We start from the raw sequence: 23,435 nt of genomic DNA, 5'->3' as shown, positions 1-23,435 counted from the left end.
AAAGAAGTGTTGGTTACTTTGGATATTGAGGAGTCTAGTCCTCTTGATATCAAAACTAGTAAACGTTTAAATTCTGTTTAGAAACTTCCTGTGGTTACTCTTGAGGTTTTTCCAGTTCCTGATGCTATTTTTAATGTGATTGCTAAGGAATGGATTAAGCCTGGTACTTCTTTCATTCCTTCTTCTAGGTTTAAAAAATTGTACCCTTTGCCTGCGGCTAGATTAGAGTTTTGGGGAAAAGTCCCCAAAGTTGATGGGGCTATTTCTACTCTTGCCAAACATACTACTATTCCTATGGAAGACAGTACTTCTTTTAAAGATCCTTTAGATAGGAAACTTGAATTTTATCTAAGGATATCTTCTCAGGCCTGCCATTGCTATGGCTGATGTTGCGGCTGCATCAAACTTTTGGTTGAATAGCTTAGCGCAACAGGAAACAGATCCTAATTTGTCTAGCATTGTTCGTTTGCTTCAACATGCTAATCGTTTTATCTGTGATGCTATTTTTTATATCATCAAAATTGATGTTAAATCTATGTCTTTAGCTATTTTAGCTAGAAGAGCTTTATGGCTCAAATTTTGGAATGCTGACATGGTATCTAAGTCTAGATTACTATCTCTTTATTTGGTTCCCAGTTGGATTCAATTATTTTAACGATCACTGGAGGGAAGGGAATTATTTTGCCTCAGGATAAAAGATCTAAGGGTAAATCTAAAGCTTCTAATCGTTTTCGTTCTTTTCGACAGAACATGGAACAGAAAACCAATCCTTCCCCTGAAGACTCTGGTTCCAATTGTAAACCTTCTTCAGGATGTCTGCAAGTACTTTGAAGGGACACATATCTGCTCTTTCTGTTTTATTTCATAGAAAGATTGCTAAACTTCCTGATTTTCACTGTTTTGTTCAGACTTTGTATCAAGCCTATTATTAAATCAATCTCTCCTCCTTGGAGTCTTAATTTGGTTTTGAAGGCTTTGCTGGCTACACCTTTTGAGCTTATGCATTCTTTGGATAATAAACTACTTTCTTGGAAACTGTTGCTTCTTTTGGCTATCTCCAGCTAGAAGAGTTTCCGAATTGTCTGCTCTCTTTTGTGAGTCTCCTTTTCTGATTTTCCATCAGGATAAGGCTGTCTTGCGGACTTCGTTGAAATTTCTTCCTAAGGTTGTGAATTCTAACAACATTAGTAGGGAAATTGTTGTTCCTTCCTTGTGTCCTAATCCCAAGAATGCTCTTGAAAGATCTTTGCATTCTTTGGATGTTGTAAGAGCTTTGAAATATTATGTTGATAAAGAAGTAGCAGTGATGTGAGGATCACAGTGCTTCTATAGGAGGCGCTAGCAGGCGTATGGTATATATCATATAATATAATATGGTTCCCTATATATACAACTTATACGGTTAAAATAACAATATATACAATGGTGTAATGAGAATGAAAGATGGAGCAGATGATACACAATAGGCAGATATGAATAAAACAATAAAACAATGTAACCATAAAATAAAAATAAAAAGTGTATAAAAACCAGCCAAACAAAGCCGGAGGAATAGTCCAGTGGATGTTTTCAACTTCCCAAAACTAGAAAGGCAGCTCTCTGTGGTCACCCAAGGTGATGATGTACTTCTGTAAAGATGAGATAAAACAAACACAGAGGCGCCACATGTGTAGGTCAATAAAACCAAAAAAGATCCAATTAGTGACAGAATAAGGGTACTCACAAGCAGGGCGGCACTCACTTGTGCCGGCAGAGGCAGGCTGGTATTTGCAGCAAACCAGCTGGCTGTGTGGCAGATCTGTACCGAATGTGGTCAGCGCCAGAGTTTTCTTTGCATACAATTTACTAAATTTTACCATTTTGATGTATTTGCTTCCTCTGAAGCAGTCTTTGGTAGAAAGGTTCTTTAGGCAGCTGTTTCAGTTTGATTCTTCTGCTAATGTTTTAAGTTTTTTTCTTTCTATTTTTGAGAAAAACTTATTTTTTGTGGATTTATTTTTTTTCAGCGTTATATGGCTGTTTTTATTTTATCCCTCCCTTTCTAGTGACTCTTCTGTGGACTTCCACATCTTGGGTATTTCTATCCCATACGTCACTTGCTCATGGACTCTTGCCAATTACATGAAAGAAAACATAATATATGTAAGAACTTACCTAAATTAATTTCTTTCATATTGGCAAGAGTCCATGAGACCCACCCTTTTTTCGGTGGTTATGATTTTTTTGTATAAAAGCACAATTATATTTCCAGTTCCTCTTTTTTGTATGCTTTTTTACTCCTTATTTTATCACCCCACTACTTGGCTATTCGTTAAACTGAATTGTGGGTGTGGTGAGGGGTGTATTTATAGGCATTTTGAGGTTTGGGAAACTTTGCCCCTCCTGGTAGGATTGTATATCCCATACGTCACTAGCTCATGGACTCTTGCCAATATGAAAGAAATTTATCAGGTAAGTTCTTACATAAATTTATCACCAATTGGACATGCTTTATCTGCCTGTCATGATCACCAATTCAGACTGCGCATTCAAATTGGATGCACTTATTTAAACAAGTGCTGTCAAACATTGAACTAGGAACATGAATCAATTCCATTTTTAAAAAAAATAATAATATTCAACTGAAAGGAGAAATATGTATTACATCAGTGACAAGGGCAGAGATGGTATGTAATTTACTGAAGTCAACTTAATAAATGAACATATAAAGTGTTGTTTTCCCAATACAGATCTTTAAACGATACACAGCACTTTGTCATCACAGATGTCATTGCAACTTCAGCAAATACTTGTAACTACTTTCTGGCAAAATTAAAGTTTCCAAATGTTTACGATTTACTTTTTCTAACTATGTAAAGAGTTTTGCATTTCAGTCTTCTTTCTGTTCCACTTGAGTGAGACCACCAAAGCCAATGCCTTTTGGACCAAAATTTTTGGCGTAGCAAACTGTGGAGAAAAAAAAAAATTGTATTGGACTAACAGAAAAATATTTTGGCATGATAAAGTGATATTTAGATAATTGTTACTATTTAGACAACAATGTATGAGTGTTAGATAACCTACAATCAGAAAGGCACAGGATTTTTGTTACACAGCATGAGCAGATAATTACTTCTCGTTATCAGTCACATTTCCATGTTCCATAACCGTATAAAGTGATATAGACGTGCAGCCCATTTCTTTTTATTATTGTTTATTAAGTATTAATAGACTGGGCATTTTATTTGCCTGAAATAGTTTCCTAATCAGTTTTAAGGAGTTAAACGGCTCTGTTTTATATGGTTGTGGAGTTAGATCCTATCTCCTGAGCAGATAAAGCACATTTTACATCAAAATAGCCAATAGTTTTCTTTGGAAGGAGGGATGTTAGGTATTATATGGGCACAAAACAAATAAGCTGCTCTCTGAAACTAGAACATATTATTATTAATATTATTGTCAGATTTGCTCTTCCCAGTGTGGCAGTTTTCAGATGCTGCTTGAGGGCTGGCCTCCGCTCCGCCCATAGCTACACTCTATCTATAGGAGCAGTTAGCCTTTCCAGTTTACCTTCTTGGCTTCACCCTTCTGGACTCTGGTCTAGTTCACTTCTTGCTGTTAAGTCAGCTCTGTTCTTAGCTTTGTACTATATAAGGACTGGTGTTTCTTGATTTGTGGACAGTTGTCATAGAAATGTGTAGATGTCGGTTACCTTAATAAAGGATTCAGTGTAACCATTCTGATGATTCTTTTAACGTTTGTTACAAACTGCTGTTTGTAACTGGCCCTTTAAATGAAAAATTGCCCTGCTTCCCTGGATTTTGGAGAAGCCTATTTGCCAGCCTCCTTCCACATGACTATGGCCCCTGGAAGATTGTGCCCCTGAGGACATATTGACTTTTGTTGGGTGTGTGTGGCCCTTTAAGAACCATCTGGGGACATATTGTGACTTTAATGAACAATGCCCCTTTAAGACTATGTCCCCAGACCTGTGAAATGACTTGTCCCTGGCTTTCTCCCACTTGGTTCAGTTTCATTGTGTGCCATTAAGAGTTAAATTTTGTTCAGCTTCAAGAAACCTATTCTAAATACAAGTCTGCTGGGATTAGCTCTAATTAGGTTTAGTGATCAACTTTCCCATTGTCTAATCAGACTAGTATTGATAAGGTGGACTGCATTGTTTTATTGTGTGTAATGTTATCTGCTGAAGTAAATGTTGTGGCCTGTCAAAGGGAGTGTCTCTCTATCTAATATCAAATGTGTGATGGGGGATTTTATGCCTCCCCCTGAGAGTGTCCTGTTTGCATGTAACCTCAATAAAAAGGAGGCTGTGTGCTCCAGCACATCAGACCTATGTTGACCCTCTAACTTGAAGCTTTGACTCATGTTTGTAGGGGACAGCTTATAATCACTACAGGGATTGCTATGCTCTTCATACTCCCTTAGCTACAGGGATTGCTACTGAAGGAAGAGGTTCACCTACTGGAGCCTGGTCGTAGGTCCAGGGCGCAGAGCAGACGGCGAGATACCAGCCCAGCAGCGGTGGTTCATAGAGTCTGCATTACTTATGGTGGCTACGCAGTAGTCATAGTGTCTACGGTGCTGCTGCTCCTTTGGTGAGCGCTAGGAGCATCCTTTTCTACGGTCCAACTTCCAGCCAGCCTGGAGGCAACCGTAACATTTGGCGGCAGCGGTGGGATTGGCGTACTAGCGCAAGGAGCAGCACCACAACAGCACTGGTATCGTAGGAGAGTTATTGAGGGCAACGCTAGCCACTGCGCAGCGTCCCTACCTACAGCAGCATGGAGCTGACAAGACACTATTCAGAACCCTGTGAAGAGCACCTCAACCTGATCCGTCGCTATGAGGGCGCGGATTTCGTTCCAGAGGTAAAGAGGCGGCTAGTCCGATATGGTCCAGACCCTGCACAGGAGGTAGTCAGTCGCATCATCCGGGAATTGGATACGGAGAACAAAGCGGCACGAGCCTTTGAGCGCCAACTGTGGAGTTTGAGGGTCTGGACACCTGGTCTCCAGCGAGAAAGTGAGTCACAAGGAGCGGAGAGCAACAACCTCCCTTCCCAGCGGCAGCCAGAGTTACAGGGAGAGGAGAGCAGCGACCTCCCTCCCCAGCGGCAGTATACCGTGCAGAGGGAAGAGACAACCAGTCCCCTTCCCCAGCCAGAGATACCAGAGGCAGCAGGCCTCATAGACTGGTCCTGGGAGGACCCCCAGCAGGCAGGTGGAGATGGGACCGCAGTCTCTCTACCGGCCCTACAGGGATGCTGGGCAGGCAGCCCAGATCCCCAGCGACAGACCCAGCTACAGGGAGGGGAGAGCATCGACCTCCCTCCCCAGCCGGAGTGTGCCTCCCAGGGAGAGGAGACAACCGGTCTCTCTCCCCAGCCGCAGCATGTTCCACAGGAAGCGGAGAGCATCGACCTCCCTTCCCAACGGCCACCGGAGTATCAGGAGGAGGAGGTAAGCCAATCTCCCCCTCCCCAGCTAACTCCTAACTTGGGCCCAGGGTTAACAGTGGAGATGTTAACCCCCACTGACCCCCACGTTCCCTTTGCCACCGGGCAGGACTATGCCCCAATTCCCCCAGCAGAAGAGCTGGCATCAGAACAGAGCGCTGCTGGCCTCTGCCCTACAGACCCCCTTGTTACAGGACTGGCCTGCAAACCCCTCACCCCAGCAGAAGCGCTGGCACCAGGGCAGAGTGCCGCTGGCCTCTGCCCCCCAAGTACCATCAGCTATTTGCCCAGCTGCGCCAGGAAGGCCGAGGATGCTGCACTTTCATCCTGCAACCTGGAACTTACAGGCCAGTACTACGTATTGTGGGGGGGCTACTTTGCTGCTAGCGATTATTTGTGGGTGGGTTGCGAGACTAACTTGGGCACTGACCGGCAGAAGGTCAGGTGCCTGGTTAGTCTCCCTCCAAAAGGGGAGATATGTTACAAACTGCTGTTTGTAACTGGCCCTTTAAATGAAAAATTGCCCTGCTTCCCTGGATTTTGGAGAAGCCTATTTGCCAGCCTCCTTCCACATGACTATGGCCCCTGGAAGATTGTGCCCCTGAGGACATATTGACTTTTGTTGGGTGTGTGTGGCCCTTTAAGAACCATCTGGGGACATATTGTGACTTTAATGAACAATGCCCCTTTAAGACTATGTCCCCAGACCTGTGAAATGACTTGTCCCTGGCTTTCTCCCACTTGGTTCAGTTTCATTGTGTGCCATTAAGAGTTAAATTTTGTTCAGCTTCAAGAAACCTATTCTAAATACAAGTCTGCTGGGATTAGCTCTAATTAGGTTTAGTGATCAACTTTCCCATTGTCTAATCAGACTAGTATTGATAAGGTGGACTGCATTGTTTTATTGTGTGTAATGTTATCTGCTGAAGTAAATGTTGTGGCCTGTCAAAGGGAGTGTCTCTCTATCTAATATCAAATGTGTGATGGGGGATTTTATGCCTCCCCCTGAGAGTGTCCTGTTTGCATGTAACCTCAATAAAAAGGAGGCTGTGTGCTCCAGCACATCAGACCTATGTTGACCCTCTAACTTGAAGCTTTGACTCATGTTTGTAGGGGACAGCTTATAATCACTACAGGGATTGCTATGCTCTTCATACTCCCTTAGCTACAGGGATTGCTACTGAAGGAAGAGGTTCACCTACTGGAGCCTGGTCGTAGGTCCAGGGCGCAGAGCAGACGGCGAGATACCAGCCCAGCAGCGGTGGTTCATAGAGTCTGCATTACTTATGGTGGCTACGCAGTAGTCATAGTGTCTACGGTGCTGCTGCTCCTTTGGTGAGCGCTAGGAGCATCCTTTTCTACGGTCCAACTTCCAGCCAGCCTGGAGGCAACCGTAACAACGTTTTACAGTAAATGTTTTTTTTTAACAGGCGTGGCTAAAGGGAAAGGGGTGTGGCAAGAGCTTTTTCAAATGAGCGTGGTCACATTGAAACATTTATCATTAAATGTTCCAGTGAACACATTTTAGCACATCTATTATCCAATTTTTTTTTTTTAATCTAAAAGTTTTTAACGTCCTTTTAACCATAATTCTGAACTCCAATCCCTAACTCTTTTCTTAAAGATACACTGTACGGTAAACTAGACGTGTATCTGGTAATTTGTTATATAAAGGATTGCCAAATATCATGGATAGTGGCATTCAGGTCTCTTTGGCACCGGATATATTCATGTGAAAATGCAACATACAAATATCTGGATTTGCACATATTTTCTTCATAAACAGGAGGAGTCCACAGCTACATTAATAACTTTTGGGAATTCAGAACCTGGCCACCAGGAGGAGGCAAAGACACTCCAGTCAAACGCTTAAATACCTCCCCCACTTCCCTCATCCCCCAGTCATTCTTTGCCTTTCGTCACAGGAGGTTGGCAGAGAAGTGTTGGAAGATTTTTATATAGTCTCTTATGGAGGGTAGTACTTTTCGAAATGGGACTGGAGTTTTAAGTAATCCTGTCAACCTCTCAGTGAGAGCATGGATGAATGTTAGAGTATTTCTGCGAAACGATCCCGACTCATGTTTACAGCTCCTTAGCAATCAGCATTGAGGAGTTTTGCTGCCTGCTTCTTCTCTCAAGTCCATGTCAGAAGCGAGGCTACTATCTGTCACACCTGAAGGACCGTGTTCCTGTTTCACAGTGTTGATTCCGGTAAGATCGTTTCATTTTACTTCGATGATGTGAATAAAGTAATGTAAATGAAGAAGTCAGAGTCTCAGTGGGACTCCTTTATCTTTATAAGGAATCAAGGGTTAATATCTCCTGAGGGGGTTTATTGAACAGGGGGGACTTTAATCATGTTTGTTATGTGATTCTGTCTGCTAATGTGTAGTGTTACTTGGGCTTGTGGCTAGATCGGAACATAACGGCCTTATCTTGTCAGGCTGCGCAGCCCTTGTAGGCCTTGGCGTGCTTTTCTATGGCCAGCATGGTGCACCTTGTGACGAGGTGTGGTCAGGCTTCTGTGCTCTATTTCTGTATTCCTGACTGCGTGGCGACGGAGAGAGTCTGTTTCGCTAGCTGCCTGTGTCTCAGGAGGTGGCGTGTGCCCTAGCCATTGGGGGCGTAAGGTGCCATTTTTTATTTTTCTGTCCATAATTTCTGTATACCAAGTTATGGAGGATTCTGACTTTTTGGAGACGGATGTCTCTCAGATTCTACTTCTTGTGAAGAGTATGAAATGGCTCGGGTAATCTATGCCTATCAGTTGTTCCGAATGCCGCTCTAGAGTGCTCTTTTCTCCCGATACAGGGAACTTAGAATCCGCCGAGCTATCTGCCCCTGGGGATCCCATATCCCAGCACCTTCCCTAGAACCTTCTTTGGCTACTTAAGCAGGTGTCCCTTATGCCGTTACCACTTCTCCGGTAGGCGGCTTGTTTCTTCCAGAGGTTACGGCACGGTTATGCATGGCCATATCTATGGCCCTGGCACATTTACATCTTCCAGAGGAGGTGTTGCTGAGATACTGTTTGTGTTATGCTAACCGGGGCTCATCAGGCGTGGGCGGCGGAGGTAAGTCTTGCTTTTTGATATAGACTGGCGCGCCTTCATGTCCTGCTATTGCATGTTTTGGAGGTGCGGCCATTTGTTACAGACGGCAAGCTGGGTTAGACGTGTGGGGATGAAGTTAATCTCCTGCACCTTTTCAATTTTCCTTTCTTTTTTGGGTATCTTATTCCAGTTCTGAGCTTTGGAAGAATGGGGTCTCTGATTGGCTGGTCCCGTTGGTGTACCCATTCTTCATGGGCGTTCACCTGCGGGTGCTGCCCTTCTTTTATTTGATTTGGCTAGGATGTATTTTATTTATTTTTTACGAAGCTCATGTCTGTTATGATTTCTCCATTGGGAAATATTTCTTCTCTGGAATTTGATACTAGCGATTTTTTGGTCGCTTGGGCACTTCCGTGGAAGTCGCATGTTAAGGTGTTAGTACATTATGTCATGTCTTTAGATCTTTTTATCGAGTCCTCATGGGGTCTCAAATTTTCTGTGGCCTGGTTCAGTTTGGGGGCCTTTGTAGCAGGCTGGTCCTGATAGGGACTATTTCTGTTCCTTACGATCATCCACGTGGTGCCGGTGTAACTGGCTGACCTGGCTGGGTGGTGAGTTGCTCTCTTGGATGAGGAGTTTATTATTCTTGGTGTCTCTTCAGATCGAATAATCTTTGCTTTCGCTAAGAGTTTTCGTGAAGTGAACCTTCTATGAGTTCCATAATTTTTTTGAGGCTCTGCCCATGTAGGGCTAAAACATGGTAGAGGAAGCCTTTGTTCCCAAATGTCAGGCTGGTTCTCGTTCTTTCTTTGGGTGGGGCATCAGGGGATTTTACTCAGTCCTCACTGTCCTGTTCCTCGTGGGCAGGGGTCCAGAGCGGATCCTACTAGGGATCAATCTGGGCGATTTCCCTCGTCTTCTGTTTTGAGGTTCTCCTCTTGGAATCTGTTTTCCTTGATGATGGTCCCTCTTCCTTCAGGTTGAGATTGATGGGCCTTTTTGTTCCCTTCCTTGGAAGGTCATCTGTTTCTGGAAGTTAAAGCCTTTTGATTATTCTACTTCGGGATCTCATCTGCTCCCATATTTTGGGAGATTTACAGATTAGATTGTCTCCCCTTTTTCCTATGTCGCCCCTGCTTAGGGGTATGTGGGTTTTCTCCCGCCAGGGGCTAGGATACTTGCTCCTTCTTCAGTCTTTGAGCTGTAGAGGTGTCAGGGAAGTGGATCCTGAGGATCTTGGAGACTTTTGTTAGCTTCTTTACACAGTTTCTAATGGAGATGTGGCGTAGGGGTTAGTTCCACCGCACCTGAAGCAGGAGCTTGTGGGCTTGAACCCAGGTAAAGCTCCTGTTTTCTCATCCGTCTTGTGATTCTGGTGATAGCATTCCTAAGCAGAGTTTTCTGTTTTCTCATACGTTACTTAATCTTTAGACTTAGTGGCAATTGTCCCTAGAGCCTTAAGGCCTTCCAGAGTGGCTGCGTGGCTTCACCATTGCCTATCACCCTTTATGTTGGGAGTTCTATCCCGCTGTGAGTGTCCTAAGCTCTCTGTGTATGGGACATTTAGTGAAAGTTCGATGTCCAAGATGTCTTGGATATGACTGTGATTGCATCGCCTGTGGTGCACAGTCTACTCCGGAGGGGGTAACCTAGTGGTTCCTCAGGGGTTATTAAATATTTAAGCTGGCTCCGAGTTTTCGAGTGCCCGGGTTCCATTGTCTTGTCTTTGTCTGTAATTTTGGGAGTCTGTATCCAGATCCCTTAGGACTGATTTGGGACGACCCAGTTTCCCGGTTCTGGGACGTCTTCTGTTCCTGTTTTTTGGATGGTTTTTATTTCGGTAATGTACTTTTGAGCTTGTCTACAGCTTTACGCTTAAGCCCTGCTGTAGTAGCCTGATGGTTAGCTTAGCTGTCTAATGAGCGGAAGGATTGTAGTTTGAAACCAACTGCAGCCATCTGCACCTTCATTGTGTGCTAGCAAGCTGTTAAGTTTTGGTTTTACTTACCCTCCTTTTGAGGGTGAATTTGACATTCCATGTATCCGCCTGGTGCTTGGAGGTACTTTTTATTCCTCTGTTTAGTGGGGGTGTTTTCCCTGCCTTGCATGCGGGATATCAGTGTGAAGGGATGGATTTCTTGTGCCATGCCTTTACTGTAGTTCCAGTAGAGGGTCTCCTTTTGGGAGTGCCCTTCGTCTTCAGGAAGGGGGCTGTGTCTGGTTTATGGAACCCGAGCTCTTTGGGGGGGCTGGCTCTCAACCTTTTTCCTTCCTGCAGGTCCTGATGATTAGGGGTACTTTTAATCCCTAAGTCTTTCGGACATTATCAGTCACTTTGGTGCTGGGTCTGTTGCCGGAGCAAGAGTTAGGGATCTGTCTGATCTGTTGATCTTAGCCGCGTATCATAGTTATGGTGATCCTTCTTAAGGGAGAGGCTTCTCGGTGGATCCCTCCTCGGCAGGTAGTTTTCTCTACTGGGTTCGGTTCCTTCCTTCCTATCCCCTTTTGGGAAGGTCCTGTCCTGCACTGAGTTCTTCTTCTGAAGAAGGTCCTGTGCAGTTTCATTGCTAGGGTGGCGACCTGTGGTCACTAAGTCCTTATTTGTAGCAAGACGCCTATGGCTTGGAGGAGCATATATCTGATGCCGTTTTTTCAGCGACTCCCGGGCACAGTTTGTCTTCCGGTTGCTCTACTCTGGGTGCGAGTGAGTGCTCTGTGTAGGGGAGGGATTTTTCTTTCCTTCTTTTAAGTTCTCAGGACATTTCTTGGTCCTTTGTTTGAGGTAGAGGGGGCTTTACAAGTCCTCCCTTTGCTTTGCTGGGTCAGCAGGGTCTTTTCATAGGTACCCTGTTTCATCCTGGTTCACTCTCTTGGATTTCCTTTTCTTGGTCCAAGTCCCTTTGGGTTCTGAGGGTCCTTTCTGACTCATTTAGCTGAGTCTCTTTTCTTCCCCGCTGGGCGAATGTAGATGTTTCCCCTTTCTTTTGATCGGGGGTAAGTTTAATTTTGCGGGCTGCGTTCCTGCAGGACTTCGTCTCCTCAGAGGCTTTTGGCTTGGTCAAGTCTAATAACCTGAGTGGTCTCTAGCAAAGGCCTTGCTGGTTTTAACTGTTGGGCAGTTTTTTCCTTTTTGTCCTTTGGCTTCTAGTGAAGCAGTTTTTTCTGTCTGGAGTTTTGGGGTTTTGGCTGTGGTGCCTTCAGAAGGGGCCGCCTTTTGTACCCGCCTGTTTTGCATTCAGTGTACTCTATAGCTTGGGTATTGTTTTCCCAAAAGTAATGTATGCAGCTGTGGACTCTTCGCGTTTAAGAAGAAAAACTTAAGTTATGCTTACCTGATCATTTTCTTTTCTTCTGACTGGAAGAGTTCACAGCTCCCCGCCCGCGTTGTTCATAAGGGGTGGCCATATTTTTTGTTCCTTCTGGCACATTTTTCACCCTGATTTTTCTCCTACTGTTCCTTATTCCCTCGGCAGAATGACTGGGGATGACGGGAGTGGGGGAGGTATTTAAGCCTTTGGCTGTGGTGTCTTTGCCTCCTCCTGGTGGCCAGGTTCTGAATTACCAAAAGTAATGAATGCAGCTGTGGACTCTTCTCGTCAGAAGAAAAGAAAATTATCAGGTAAGCATAATTTAAGTGTTTGTGTGTTGCACTTTCACACAAAAAAATCTGGCTACAAAATGACCTGAATACCGCTACCTGCAGCCATATTTAGCATTCAGTTATATAAGAAATGGCCTAATGCACGTCTACTGTGCTTTTTTTCTCTTAAAGGGACACTAAACCCACATTTTTTTCTTTCATGATTCAGATAGAGCATGCAATTTTAAGAAACTTTCTAATTTACTCCTATTATCAATTTTTATTCGTTCTCTTGCTATCTTTATTTGAAAAATAAGGCATCTAAGCTAAGGAGCCAGCAAATTTTTGTTTCAGACCCTGGACAGCACTTGTTTATTGGTGGGTGTATTTAACCACCAATCAGCAAGCACAACTCAGGTTGTGAACTAAAAATGGTCCGGCTTCTAAACTTACATTCTTGCTTTTTTAAATAAAGATAGCAAGAGAATGAAGAAAAATAGATAATAGGAGTAAATTAGAAAGTTGCTTAAAATTGCATGCTCTATCTAAATCATGAAAGAAAAAAAAAATTGACAATCACTTTCAGTTTGTGGCTCTTCCATTCAGACTTGCCACAGCCCCCAGAATGTTCTCAAAGGTTCTGGGGGCTCTTTTGGCAGTAATTCGGTCTTGGGGAATTGCTTTAGCACCCTATCTGGACGACATTCTGGTTCAGGCGCCATCTTTTCTACTAGCAAACTCTCATATAGAGATCATGTTGTCTTTTCTTTTTTCCCACGGATGTAAGGTAAATTTGGAAAAGAGTTCCCTTGTTCCGGTATCAATGAAGATATTTCTGACGGAGGTCAGAAGAAACAAGATTTTTTCCTCTTGCCTTTCTCTACAGGCCACTGTTTGACCATTAGTGGCTCAATGTATTGAGGTAATTGGTCTGATGGTTGCTTCCATGGACATTTGCTCGATTCCATTTGAGAGCTCTGCATTTATGCATGCTCAGTTAATGGAATGGGGATTATGCAGATCTGTCTCAGAATATAGTTCTAGATCAGTCAACAAGAGACTCTCCTCCATGGTGGCTGTCCCAGGAACATCTGTCTCAGGGGACATGCATTCGGAGACCTTCCTGGGTGATTGTGACCACGGACGCCAGCCTGATGGGCTGGGGAGCAGTCTGGGATTTGTTGAAGGTGCAGGGACTTCGGTCTCAGGAGGAATCTGCTCTCCCCATAAACATATTTGCGTTGAGAGCGATCTTCAATGTCTTGATGGCTTGGCCTCAGCTGGCTTTAGCCCAGTTTATCAGATTCCAGTCAGACAACATAACCTCAGTGGCTTACATCAACCACCAGGGAGAGACTCTGAGTCCTTTAGCCATTAAGGAGGTGGCTCGGATCATTCAGTGGGCGGAAGCTCACAACTGCTGTCTATCTACCATCCACATTCCAGGAGTGGACAACTGGGAAGCGGATTTCCTGAGCAGACATACTTTTCATCCCGGGGAGTGGGAACTCCATCTGGAGGTGTTCTCCAGGTTAACCATCAAATCGGGGGTAGCGGAGTTGGATCTGATGGCGTCTCGACAGAACGCCAAGCTTCCAAAGTACGGTTCAAGGGATCCTCAGGCCTTCCTGATAGATGCTATGGCAGTTCCGTGGAACTTCAGGTTGACATATCTGTTTCCTCTGTTCTCCTTTTACGAGTCATTGCTCGTATGAAGCAGGAGAGAGCATCAGTGATTCTAATAGCTCCTGCGTGGCCTTGCAGGATCTGGTATGCAGACTTAGTGGAGATGTCTTCTCTCCCTCCTTGGAGACTTCCTCTAAGGAAGGATCTATTACTTCAGGGTACTTTCCGTCACCCAAATCTTGTTTCTCTGAAGCTGACTGCTTGGAGATTGAATACTTAGTTTTGTCTAAGCGTGGATTTTCTGAGTCGGTCATTGAGATCATGATTCAGGCTCATAAGCCTGTTACTAGAAAGATTTATGATAAGGTATGGGGTAAATATCTTTATTGGTGTGAATCTAAGGGCTACTCTTGGAGTAGAGTCAGGATTCCAAGGATTCTGTCCTTTCTCCAGGAAGGTCTGGAGAAGGGTTTGTCTGTCAGTACTCTGCAGGTTCAGATTTCTACTTTATCTATTTTGCTGCACAAGCATCTCGTGGACATGCCAGATGTGCAATCTTTTTGCCAGGCCTTGGTAAGAATTAGGCCTGTGTTTAAGTCTGTTGCTGCGCCTTGGAGCCTTAACCTTGTTTTTAAACTTTTGCAGCAGGCTCCATTTGAACCACTGCATTCTATAGATATTAAAGGGTCACTGAACCCAAATGTTTTTTTGTGTGTGTGATTCAGATAGAGCATACAATTTTAAGCAACTTTCTAATTTACTCATATTATCAATTTCTTTCATGTAATTAGCAAGAGTCCATGAGCTAGTGACGTATGGGATATACATTCCTACCAGGAGGGGCAAAGTTTCCCAAACCTCAAAATGCCTATAAATACACCCCTCACCACACCCACAATTCAGTTTTTACAAACTTTGCCTCCGATGGAGGTGGTGAAGTAAGTTTGTGCTAGATTCTACGTTGATATGCGCTCCGCAGCAAGTTGGAGCCCGGTTTTCCTCTCAGCGTGCAGTGAATGTCAGAGGGATGTGAGGAGAGTATTGCCTATTTGAATGCAGTGATCTCCTTCTAAGGGGTCTATTTCATAGGTTCTCTGTTATCGGTCGTAGAGATTCATCTCTTACCTCCCTTTTCAGATCGACGATATACTCTTATATATACCATTACCTCTGCTGATTCTCGTTTCAGTACTGGTTTGGCTATCTGCTATATGTAGATGAGTGTCCTGGGGTAAGTAAGTCTTATTTTCTGTGACACTCCAAGCTATGGTTGGGCACTTTGTTTATAAAGTTCTAAATATATGTATTCAAACATTTATTTGCCTTGACTCAGAATGTTCAACTTTCCTTATTTTCAGACAGTCAGTTTCATATTTGGGATAATGCATTTTGATTTGACCATTTTTTCTTACCTTAAAATTTGAGTTTTTCCCTGTGGGCTGTTAGGCTCGCGGGGGCTGAAAATGCTTCATTTTATTGCGTCATTCTTGGCGCGGACTTTTTTGGCGCAAAAATTCTATTTCCGTTTCCGGCGTCATACGTGTCGCCGGAAGTTGCGTCATTCTTTGACGTTATTTCGCGCCAAAAATGTCGGCGTTCCGGATGTGGCGTCATTTTTTGCGCCAAAAAGCATTTAGGCGCCAAATAATGTGGGCGTCTTATTTGGCGCGAAAAAATATGGGCGTCACTTTTGGCTCCACATTATTTAAGTCTCATTTTTTATTGCTTCTGGTTGCTAGAAGCTTGTTCTTTGGCATTCTTTCCCATTCCTGAAACTGTCATTTAAGGAATTTGATCAATTTTGCTTTATATGTTGTTTTTTCTCTTACATATTGCAAGATGTCTCACGTTGCATCTGAGCCAGAAGATACTACAGGAAAATCGCTGTCAAGTGCTGAATCTACCAAAGCTAAGTGTATCTGCTGTAAACTTTTGGTAGCTATTTCTCCAGCTGTTGTTTGTATTGATTGTCATGACAAACTTGTTAAAGCAGATAATATTTCCTTTAGTAAAGTACCATTGCCTGTTGCAGTTCCCTCAACATCTAAGGTGCAGAATGTTCCTGATAATATAAGAGATTTTGTTTCTGAATCCATAAAGAAGGCTATGTCTGTTATTTCTCCTTCTAGTAAACGTAAAAAATCTTTTAAAACTTCTCTCCCTACAGATGAATTTTTAAATGAACATCATCATTCTGATTCTGATGACTCCTCTGGTTCAGAGGATTCTGTCTCTGAGGTTGATGCTGATAAATCTTCATATTTATTTAAAATGGAATTTATTCGTTCTTTACTTAAAGAAGTTCTAATTGCTTTAGAAATAGAGGATTCTGGTCCTCTTGATACTAATTCTAAACGTTTAGATAAGGTATTTAAAGCTCCTGTGGTTATTCCAGAAGTTTTTCCTGTTCCTAATGCTATTTCTGCAGTAATTTCCAAAGAATGGGATAATTTGGGTAATTCATTTACTCCTTCTAAACGTTTTAAGCAATTATATCCTGTGCCGTCTGACAGATTAGAATTTTGGGACAAGATCCCTAAAGTTGATGGGGCTATTTCTACCCTTGCTAAACGTACTACTATTCCTACGTCAGATGGTACTTCGTTTAAGGATCCTCTAGATAGGAAAATTGAGTCCTTTCTAAGAAAAGCTTATCTGTGTTCAGGTAATCTTCTTAGACCTGCTATATCTTTGGCTGATGTTGCTGCAGCTTCAACTTTTTGGTTGGAAACTTTAGCGCAACAAGTAACACATTGTGATTCTCATGATATTATTATTCTTCTTCAGCATGCTAATAATTTTATCTGTGATGCCATTTTTGATATTATCAGAGTTGATGTCAGGTTTATGTCTCTAGCTATTTTAGCTAGAAGAGCTTTATGGCTTAAAACTTGGAATGCTGATATGGCTTCTAAATCAACTTTACTTTCCATTTCTTTCCAGGGTAACAAATTATTTGGTTCTCAGTTGGATTCCATTATTTCAACTGTTACTGGTGGGAAAGGAACTTTTTTACCACAGGATAAAAAATCTAAAGGTAAAAACAGGGCTAATAATCGTTTTCGTTCCTTTCGTTTCAACAAAGAACAAAAGCCTGATCCTTCATCCTCAGGAGCAGTTTCAGTTTGGAGACCATCTCCAGTCTGGAATAAATCCAAGCCAGCTAGAAAGGCAAAGCCTGCTTCTAAGTCCACATGAAGGTGCGGCCCTCATTCCAGCTCAGCTGGTAGGGGGCAGGTTACGTTTTTTCAAGGAAATTTGGATCAATTCTGTTCACAATCTTTGGATTCAGAGCATTGTTTCAGAAGGGTACAGAATTGGTTTCAAGTTGAGACCTCCTGCAAAGAGATTTTTTCTTTCCCGTGTCCCAGTAAATCCAGTAAAAGCTCAAGCATTTCTGAAATGTGTTTCAGATCTAGAGATCTTCATTGTACCAAAGAAGGAGAATTCTTTCAGACCAGTTCTGGATCTAAAAATATTGAATCGTTATGTAAGGATACCAACGTTCAAGATGGTAACTGTAAGGACTATCTTACCTTTTGTTCAGCAAGGGAATTATATGTCCACGATAGATTTACAGGATGCATATCTGCATATTCTGATTCATCCAGATCATTATCAGTTCCTGAGATTCCCGTTTCTGGACAAGCATTACCAATTTGTGGCTCTGCCGTTTGGCCTAGCTACAGCTCCAAGAATTTTTACAAAGGTTCTCGGTGCCCTGCTGTCTGTAATCAGAGAACAGGGTATTGTGGTATTTCCTTATTTGGACGATATCTTGGTACTTGCTCAGTCTTTACATTTAGCAGAATCTCATACGAATCAACTTGTGTTGTTTCTTCAAGATCATGGTTGGAGGATCAATTTACCAAAAAGTTCTTTGATTCCTCAGACAAGGGTAACCTTTCTGGGTTTCCAGATGGATTCAGTGTCCATGACTCTGTCTTTAACAGACAAGAGACGTCTAAAGTTGATTACAGCTTGTCGAAACCTTCAGTCACAATCATTCCCTTCGGTAGCCTTATGCATGGAAATTCTAGGTCTTATGACTGCTGCATCGGACGCGATCCCCTTTGCTCGTTTTCACATGCGACCTCTTCAGCTCTGTATGCTGAAGCAATGGTGCAAGGATTACACGAAGATATCTCAATTAATATCTTTAAAACCGATAGTTCGACACTCTCTAACATGGTGGACAGATCACCATCGTTTAATTCAGGGGGCTTCTTTTGTGCTTCCGACCTGGACTGTAATTTCAACAGATGCAAGTCTCACAGGTTGGGGAGCTGTGTGGGGATCTCTGACGGCACAAGGAGTTTGGGAATCTCAGGAGGTGAGATTACCGATCAATATTTTGGAACTCCGTGCAATTTTCAGAGCTCTTCAGTTTTGGCCTCTTCTGAAGAGAGAATCGTTCATTTGTTTTCAGACAGACAATGTCACAACTGTGGCATACATCAATCATCAAGGAGGGACTCACAGTCCTCTGGCTATGAAAGAAGTATCTCGAATTTTGGTTTGGGCGGAATCCAGCTCCTGTCTAATCTCTGCGGTTCATATCCCAGGTGTAGACAATTGGGAAGCGGATTATCTCAGTCGCCAAACGTTGCATCCGGGCGAATGGTCTCTTCACCCAGAGGTATTTCTTCAGATTGTTCAAATGTGGGAACTTCCAGAAATAGATCTGATGGCGTCCCATCTAAACAAGAAACTTCCCAGGTATCTGTCCAGATCCCGGGATCCTCAGGCGGAGGCAGTGGATGCATTATCACTTCCTTGGAAGTATCATCCTGCCTATATCTTTGCGCCTCTAGTTCTTCTTCCAAGAGTAATCTCCAAGATTCTGAAGGAATGTTCGTTTGTTCTGCTGGTAGCTCCGGCATGGCCTCACAGGTTTTGGTATGCGGATCTTGTTCGGATGGCCTCTTGCCAACCGTGGACTCTTCCGTTAAGACCAGACCTTCTGTCACAAGGCCCTTTTTTCCATCAGGATCTGAAATCCTTAAATTTAAAGGTATGGAGATTGAACGCTTGATTCTTGGTCAAAGAGGTTTCTCTGACTCCGTGATTAATACTATGTTACAGGCTCGTAAATCTGTATCTCGAGAGATATATTATAGAGTCTGGAAGACTTATATTTCTTGGTGTCTTTCTCATCATTTTTCTTGGCATTCTTTTAGAATACCGAGAATTTTACAGTTTCTTCAGGATGGTTTAGATAAGGGTTTGTCCGCAAGTTCTTTGAAAGGACAAATCTCTGCTCTTTCTGTTCTTTTTCACAGAAAGATTGCTATTCTTCCTGATATTCATTGTTTTGTACAAGCTTTGGTTCGTATAAAACCTGTCATTAAGTCAATTTCTCCTCCTTGGAGTTTGAATTTGGTTCTGGGAGCTCTTCAAGCTCCTCCGTTTGAACCTATGCATTCATTGGACATTAAATTACTTTCTTGGAAAGTTTTGTTCCTTTTGGCCATCTCTTCTGCTAGAAGAGTTTCTGAATTATCTGCTCTTTCTTGTGAGTCTCCTTTTCTGATTTTTCATCAGGATAAGGCGGTGTTGCGAACTTCTTTTGAATTTTTACCTAAAGTTGTGAATTCCAACAACATTAGTAGAGAAATTGTGGTTCCTTCATTATGTCCTAATCCTAAGAATTCTAAGGAGAAATCGTTGCATTCTTTGGATGTTGTTAGAGCTTTGAAATATTATGTTGAAGCTACGAAATCTTTCCGTAAGACTTCTAGTCTATTTGTTATCTTTTCCGGTTCTAGGAAAGGCCAGAAAGCTTCTGCCATTTCTTTGGCATCTTGGTTGAAATCTTTAATTCATCTTGCCTATGTTGAGTCGGGTAAAATTCCGCCTCAGAGAATTACAGCTCATTCTACTAGGTCAGTATCTACTTCCTGGGCGTTTAGGAATGAAGCTTCGGTTGACCAGATCTGCAAAGCAGCAACTTGGTCCTCTTTGCATACTTTTACTAAATTCTACCATTTTGATGTATTTTCTTCTTCTGAAGCAGTTTTTGGTAGAAAAGTACTTCAGGCAGCGGTTTCAGTTTGAATCTTCTGCTTCTGTTTTTCGTTAAACTTTATTTTGGGTGTGGATTATTTTCAGCAGGAATTGGCTGTCTTTATTTTATCCCTCCCTCTCTAGTGACTCTTGTGTGGAAAGATCCACATCTTGGGTAGTCATTATCCCATACGTCACTAGCTCATGGACTCTTGCTAATTACATGAAAGAAAACATAATTTATGTAAGAACTTACCTGATAAATTCATTTCTTTCATATTAGCAAGAGTCCATGAGGCCCGCCCTTTTTTTGTGGTGGTTATGATTTTGTATAAAGCACAATTATTCCAATTCCTTATTTTATATGCTTTCGCACTTTTTTATCACCCCACTTCTTGGCTATTCGTTAAACTGAATTGTGGGTGTGGTGAGGGGTGTATTTATAGGCATTTTGAGGTTTGGGAAACTTTGCCCCTCCTGGTAGGAATGTATATCCCATACGTCACTAGCTCATGGACTCTTGCTAATATGAAAGAAATGAATTTATCAGGTAAGTTCTTACATAAATTATGTTTTTTCTTCGTTCTCTTGCTATCTTTATTTAAAAAAGAAGGCATCTAAGCTAAGAAGCCAGACAGCACTTGTTTATTGGTGGGCGAATTTATCCACCAATCAGCAAGAACAACATAGGTTGTTCACCAAAAATGGGCCGGCATCTAAACTTACATTCTTGCTTTTCAAATAAAGATACTAAGAGAATGAAGAAAATTTGATAATAGGAGTCAATTAGAAAGTTGCTTAAAATTGCATGCTCTATCTGAATCACAAAAGAAACCATTTCCAGTCCAGTTTCCCTTTAAGTTGTTATCTTGGAAGGTTTAGTTTCTTACGGCTATTTCTTCTGCTCTGAGAGTCTCAGAACTTTCTTCAGTGTGATTTGCCTTATCTCATTTTTAATGCAGATAAGGCAGTTCTTCATACTAAGTTTGGTTTCCTTCCTAAAGTTGTTTCAGATAGAAATATTAGTCAGGAAATTGTTCCTTCTCTCTGTCCTAATCCTTCTTCTCATAAAGAACGTTTGTTGCACAACTTGGATGTTGTGCGTGCTCTTAAATTCTACTTGCAGGTGACTAAGGATTTTTCGCCAGTCTCCTTCCTTGTTTGTTTGTTTTTCTGGGAAACATAAAAGTCAGAAAGCTACTGCTACTTCTCTTTCTCTCTGGCTGAGAAGTATTATTCGTTTGGACAGCAACCTCCTGAGAGAATCACAACTCATTCCACTAGGGCTGTTTCTTCTTCTTGGGCTTTCAAAAATTAAGCTTCTGTGGAACAGATTTGCAATGCTGCAATTTTGTCCTCTTTGCATATTTTTTCCAAATTTTATAGATTTTATACTTTTGCCTCGGCTGAAGCTTCTTTTGGGAGAAAGATTCTTCAGGCAGTGGTGCCTTCTGTTTAGGTCTAGCTGTCTGTCCCTCCCTAGTCCTCTGTGTCCTTTAGCTTGGATATTGGTTCCCAACAGTAACTGAGGACGCAGTGGACTCACCATATCTTAGGAAAGAAAACAAAATTTATGCTTATCTGATAAGTTTCTTTCTTTCCGGATATGGTGAGTCCACGGCCCCACCCTTTAATTTAAGACAGTTTTTTTTTTACTAAATCTTAGACACCCCTGCACCTTGTGTTACTCTTCTTCTCCATTTTCCTTTGGTCGAATGACTGGGGTTTGTGGGGAGGGAGTGATACTTAAAAGCTTTGCTGTGGTGCTCTTTGCCTCCTCCTGCAGGCCAGGAGTGATATTCCCAACAGTAATTGAGGATGCCATGGACTCACCATTGTTCTCTTTCCAAAATTCAGACAAAAAAAATGTATTCCAAAATTCTAGCACATAGACTGAATTTTATAATAACAAAACGTATACATATCGATCAAGCTAAGTTTGTCCCGCATAGAGAAGCTAGAGACAATGCTAGTTAAAGCTAAACATAAAGATATTTCATCTTTTTTAATTTCGATGGACGCTGAAAACGCGTTTAATAGATTAGACTGGTCTTTCTTATTCACCATGCTAACTAAATTCTAATTTGGCCCAAAAATAACCCAAATATATATAATATATAATATATATTCTAGAATTCTGTCTGGTAAAGTTTATAAAAGAAACTCGGACAGCATTTAAATGTCTGTTTCCGTTTTTTGTTTTTTTTATCACAGTGCGGTGCAGTACTTAACACTACCACACATCCTACGGGGGCGCTGCTACCTCGATTGAGCTACAGAAATTTCTAGGAAATGGGAGCTGAAAGAAGTGCATTAAAGGGCCATGATACCCAAATGTTGAAACACTTAAAAGTGATGCAGCATAGCTGTAAAAAGCTGATTAGAAAATATCACCTGAACATCTTTATGTAAAAAAGGAAGATATTTTACCTCAAAATGTCCTAAGTATTCACACCCCATTGCAAAGGACTTTAAGCAGCAAATCAGTATGTCTGTCCCAGGACAGGCAAGGGACTGAGCCTCGTTTTCAGGACACAATTTCACGTACAAGTCCTTGAAAGCTTAGTACTAAAATAAGGGCACAAAGCTTAATGTGTGCGCAAAACTATTCCATATATGTATATATAGAGTGAAACATAGATAGATCTGTGTCCCTTGATAATAGAATTAACAGTGCACTTCAAATAAATTCTAATAGATAAAATCGATAGGTCTATGTGGTTAATAAAACCGATAGAGGTTCTTTATTAGCGAATGAATGTACCGCTAAAACTGACACTAGTATATACACATTATACATACATCATAGGCTAATATCATATTGTCTTTAACATATTATACAAAAAACAGCAGTTGAGTCTAGACTGATCCGTTTTGAGAAATATAATGTCACTCGCAAAAACTTAAGCAGGTTCAAGGCATTCATAGCCAGATCAATACACACACGTTGCCATATGTGACAGAGGAGTTATACCGAAGCGCCCGATGTTTACTTACAACAAATGTCACTATGGCAACCTAAAGAGGCAGTTCACACGATAGGACGCCCGATCTAGGTTACGAGTCGACGTCATGACGTGGAAAGAAAGATCACGCCCACAAAATATTTAAAAAAAAAAAACGCCGGTGCTCTTGTACACTTACCTCTGATGAAGAAGTAACCTTATACTTCAAAACGCGTAAGGATTAACTTACCAGTGGGTGTACAGGATTCACTTTCCACGTCAGCGACACTGGCTTTACAGGACTCTCCTGGATTTTTTTACAAGCACCTCTTCACACCGGAAACGATACTTAGCTTGATTTCTCCAAACACAGTACAGGACTGACATGTAAGTGCACTACATTACAGTTCCCCTGGGTTTTGAAAGAGTATTTATGCTATCACTATGCGGTGTGAAGTCTTGCAAAACACCCTCCTTTTTTTTACTTAGTTTTTACTAAAAGTTTTTACTTAAAGTTTTTACACCATTTCTAGACATAGACAAGGGGCATTTTTTTATTGGAAAGAAAAATTTGCTTTTAAACTACTTGGAACTTTTGAAGACATACTCGGTTGTGTCTGGAGCTACCACTGTTCTACCAAGTGGAGAATAATTTGTAATAATTGTCAAGTACAACATCTTTGAGATGTATACGTGTGTGAATGCTTACCTCATCAAGGATTGAGGGCTGCAAATGTAAGTGCATATCGCTACTTTTTGCATAAAACAGT

General features: G+C 42.0%; 1 protein-coding gene across 1 annotated transcript in view; it reads right to left on the bottom strand.

Annotated features, from left to right (window-relative positions):
• Nucleotides 1–2,660: 2,660 nt before the first annotated feature.
• The window catches only part of CSRP3 (cysteine and glycine rich protein 3), a 99,153-nt gene continuing 78,378 nt past the window's right edge, over nt 2,661–23,435 (bottom strand). Inside the window, exon 6 of the mRNA XM_053688891.1 lies at nt 2,661–2,946. Within this exon, the coding sequence (XP_053544866.1) occupies nt 2,870–2,946 (77 nt within the window). The 3' untranslated portion in view covers nt 2,661–2,869. The remainder of the gene's footprint in view (nt 2,947–23,435) is intronic.

This window comes from Bombina bombina, chromosome 7 (genome assembly GCF_027579735.1).
Source record: "Bombina bombina isolate aBomBom1 chromosome 7, aBomBom1.pri, whole genome shotgun sequence".
Taxonomy (NCBI): domain Eukaryota; kingdom Metazoa; phylum Chordata; class Amphibia; order Anura; family Bombinatoridae; genus Bombina; species Bombina bombina.
Note: the sequence above shows the minus strand (reverse complement) of the source record. Positions and strands in the feature narration are given on the sequence as shown.